Genomic DNA, 3,655 nt, shown 5'->3' on the forward strand with positions numbered 1-3,655 from the left:
ACCAATCAGAGTTTTGCATTTGAACCAAAGTCTCAGGTGATTCCTATGCAAACTATGGTGTGAGAGGCACTGTCTTAAACCACCTCTCCTTTCTAAAATGGAAGCATAAATTCAACTGGAACAAGGGCAGTGTTGAATCAGGGATCAAAAGAGACAAATGAAGTAACATTTTTGTAATCATTCCTTCCTTAAGATGATCTTGCATGTGAAACTCAGCCCTGAAAGTGTAGTTCTTTCACTTAACATGACTCTGCCTCCCTCTGGAGGCTACTAAGCCCCTGACCGCCTCACAGAGATGGACTTTCGGACACATGCTATTTCCATTTGTATTCATCCAGATATGATTTAAGTCCAAATAGAGATCAGCCAGCATGCTGCTATCATAGGTTTAAAGGAGAGGAGTGAGTGAAGGCAATGAATGACACTACTCCACTATCCCAGCGTACAGCCTTCTCTAATCATGTTTAGAAATATGAGCACGAACCCTGAACATGAAGGTAGTTAGAAAGAAAAGTTCCTCCGACAGACATCTCTTTCTGGTATCCTTTGACTGGAGTCATTCTTTCATTGAGAAACGGTGTCTTTATTGGTCGGCTAGTTACTATTAGTCACAGCTGGAAGAAAATTCACCTTGTTGCTAGAAGAGGGCTGACATATCAGATTTAAGAAGCACTCTACAACAGTGAGAGGCTCGTTTTACGGTTGAATTCTCCTAATGCTGCAATGTTTTCCTTGAATACCTTCTCTGAAGAATGCACAGAGGCTTTGAACAAAGTTGTGGCTTACCACCTGCATACCTCCCATGTATATTTAGCAATGGTTAGTATGGACTCTTAAGCTGCTATGTGGGGGATTCTGCTCTCATCTGGGTGACACTGGATTTGATAGCCTGTAGAAATGTTTGTAGCTACGTCGGCAATCTATATTAGGCAAATGTTGATGTTTTGAGGTCTGTTGATTTAGAACTCTAATCATGGGTTATAAGAAAGAGAAAGACATTTTCAGTGGGTACCCCCAAATAAACTGCAGAGGGAGGCAGAATAAGTGGGTTCATACCAATATGTGGTTTTGTTTTAAATGTAGACATGTTGGGATTAATGAAACTTTCACTGTGCCTCTGTCCTGAATTTAACAATTAATGACTGAAAGTGTTAGTAAAGTAACAAAACTAATCTTCCCTCGCCCCCAGTGTTCTCATATTCTCACCTCTATCCTAGGCCTACAGTTTCATCACCGACACTGATGAGGAAAAACCTTCTTTTGTCTCATACTTTGAAAACCTGTCTGATAGTAGGAGGGAACTTGCAGGTGAATTCCTAGAACGTCTATGGAAACGTAACAACAAGATCTGCCCTCCAACATATGAGGTAACTATAATTTTGCTGTGATCATCTCTGCAGGACCTTGTCTAGTCTAGGAAACAATTGGCTGACATCTTCTTTGTTTATTCATGTTGTTAGATGGCCTTCTTTGTAACTAAGCTCAAGAGTAAGCATGTGTACCTTTGGGGTAAAACTTAGTCACTGAATGCTGTTGAGTTTTTCTCAATGAACTAACAATGCCAAGGGCGGCACTAGCTCCACCTGAGGATCCTAAAAAATGCAAATTCACCAACCGCAGTCCATAACCAAGTTATCTGTTTTTTAGAGTTGTATGTTACCAAATTCTTCATGCCATCCTAACTTGATCCAGATATCATACAGACTAAGAAACAGCATTTTTACAGACTCATTAACACCCTCTTTCCTGTCACTAATTTACCCACAGATTCAGGTTATCTATTATCTGTCTTGTCAGTGTCTTATTCTGCCTTCTTTCTCAGGGAAGACATGCAAAACAAATGGTTTGAAACTCGAGGACATTACCTGTCCAGTTACCTAAAATGTTGCTGTTGCTTGTAGCCAAAGCTTTATAAAAATAAATATCTGAATTTGAGAAAAATGGTGCTATCCCATAGAATCCCAAAGCTAGTGGAATGATTGAATATATACTTTGGCCATTTACCCTCCACGTCCTTGATCTGTAGCACATTAAAAATTATCTCTGAAGGTAAAATATATGATCCGAAGCCCACTTTACATACCCCCGCAATTAAATCAGTGTGTGGAAGTGAGCCACGCAGATACAGCTGACTCCAAAGCACCAACTTGGGACTGTGCAAATCTCATCATTATGTGTAACGCAGAATGTATTACTGTTCTGCGGAAGAAAATTAACAAGTCTGTTCCTCCCCAACAGGAGGTTGACTTGGAGGAAATAACCACACCTGTAAAAGCCATACTATTGGCCCAGACGATGGAAAGAACATTAACCAGCATCCTGCTAGATCTAAAGGCTGCTGCGGATCATGAATCAGATGTAAGCAATTAATTGAGTCTCAAGGTGTCACTTTTTTTTTCCTAGCGATTTTTCTATGGAATGGGCAGGTAGAAGTACAATATGCAGATTGAGAGGCCAAAAGAATTGATCAAGAGCATTCAAAACCTCTAGGTGAATACAGGCACCCACTCACTTAGAGCATGCTGGGGTATTTCATCAGGAGTGTAGATCACTTCACGGAAAAAGCACTCACGTTATGTGTTTATCCACAAGGAAGGGCAGAAACGTACTGCTAAGAGTGACGAGTGACTGGGGCATGAGAGGTTAGAGAGCTTCATAATCCCTATTAAGATTGTAACACGTTATGGGATAGACTTCTCAGAGGTAATGTGCCCTGGACAATTATACAAAATGATGGTCTGGTGTCAGCTTGCAAACTTCGTTCTGAATGCCTAAGCTCATCCATCTCCCGAAACATTTGGAGAGCTTACTACCAAAAATCTGGCAAGACACTCACAGTGTGTCTTGTTTGATATGCTTTGCATAGGTCTCCAATTTGCCTTTGGACTAAGTTCCAGAGAATGCTACTGCCAGCTGGGAGGTACCATTTGAGATGTTACTTATACTATAGTCTTGATGAAATCTTCCTGGCTATTGATGAACTCTCCTCTGCAATGTAGAACTCACTCCCCAAGCCCAGAGCATCTCAGGAACCCAAAAAGAAGAAACCACCTTAGCACAAAAGTTCTCCTTAGCACAAAAGTTAGACCATAAACTCACTGAGGGACTCTAAAGATGTAGAAATAGTGGAGTTTTAGGCCTGAACATCTAAGTCTTTGAAAATGAACTCTGGAAATCTAGTCAAAGTCTTCATGTGATTTCAAGTTAAGGGGTTTGAGAAGCGTATATTTCTGTAAGAAAACTACCCCCCTGATGAAGTATCCAGGCATGCTGAGTGCCTGCATTCACCCAGAGGTTTTGAATATCTTTGATCTGCATTCCTGGCCCTCCTGTCCTTCTCAGTACTCAGGGAGTGATTTGGTGGGTTTGGGCAGAATTTGAGATTCTGTGTATCTGTAGTGCTTTGGACTACAATTTGGGCATATCACCTCATGTTTCAGATACCGTCCTTAATGAATGTCCTTTCCTGTTGTTTTAGCTCTTAAAACTTCTAAAATTGGTCCTCCGAAAACAAAAAAAGAATGAAGATTATATGAAAAGTCAACTTGCTTATGAGCAAAGAATTGAAAGGGAGAACGCCCAGACTGAAGAAACTTCTACCTCATCAGCTGTAGTAAGACCTCGGAAGCTGAAGAGGCAGCATGATAGAGATTAA

General features: G+C 40.8%; 1 protein-coding gene across 1 annotated transcript; it reads left to right on the top strand.

The window, feature by feature from the left end:
* Positions 1 to 723: 723 nt before the first annotated feature.
* On the top strand, positions 724 to 3,655 carry LOC114614662 (ferritin, lower subunit-like). Its single transcript, XM_028760296.1, has 4 exons — positions 724 to 819; positions 1,218 to 1,367; positions 2,239 to 2,358; positions 3,479 to 3,655. Exons 1-4 carry the CDS (start codon positions 724 to 726, stop codon positions 3,653 to 3,655), a joined length of 543 nt encoding a protein of 180 aa, XP_028616129.1.

The sequence above is a fragment of the Grammomys surdaster genome, unplaced genomic scaffold (assembly GCF_004785775.1).
Source record: "Grammomys surdaster isolate TR1022 unplaced genomic scaffold, NIH_TR_1.0 126398, whole genome shotgun sequence".
NCBI lineage: Eukaryota > Metazoa > Chordata > Mammalia > Rodentia > Muridae > Grammomys > Grammomys surdaster.

Excerpts from the sequence above, each read along its gene's own strand:
- LOC114614662 (XM_028760296.1), top strand. The coding sequence starts at position 724 with ATGTTTTCCTTGAATACCTTCTCTGAAGAATGCACAGAGGCTTTGAAC. Across the intron at positions 820-1,217 it reads CCCATGTATATTTAGCAATG|GCCTACAGTTTCATCACCGA; the intron begins GTTAGTATGGAC and ends CCTCTATCCTAG. Across the intron at positions 1,368-2,238 it reads TCTGCCCTCCAACATATGAG|GAGGTTGACTTGGAGGAAAT; the intron begins GTAACTATAATT and ends CCTCCCCAACAG.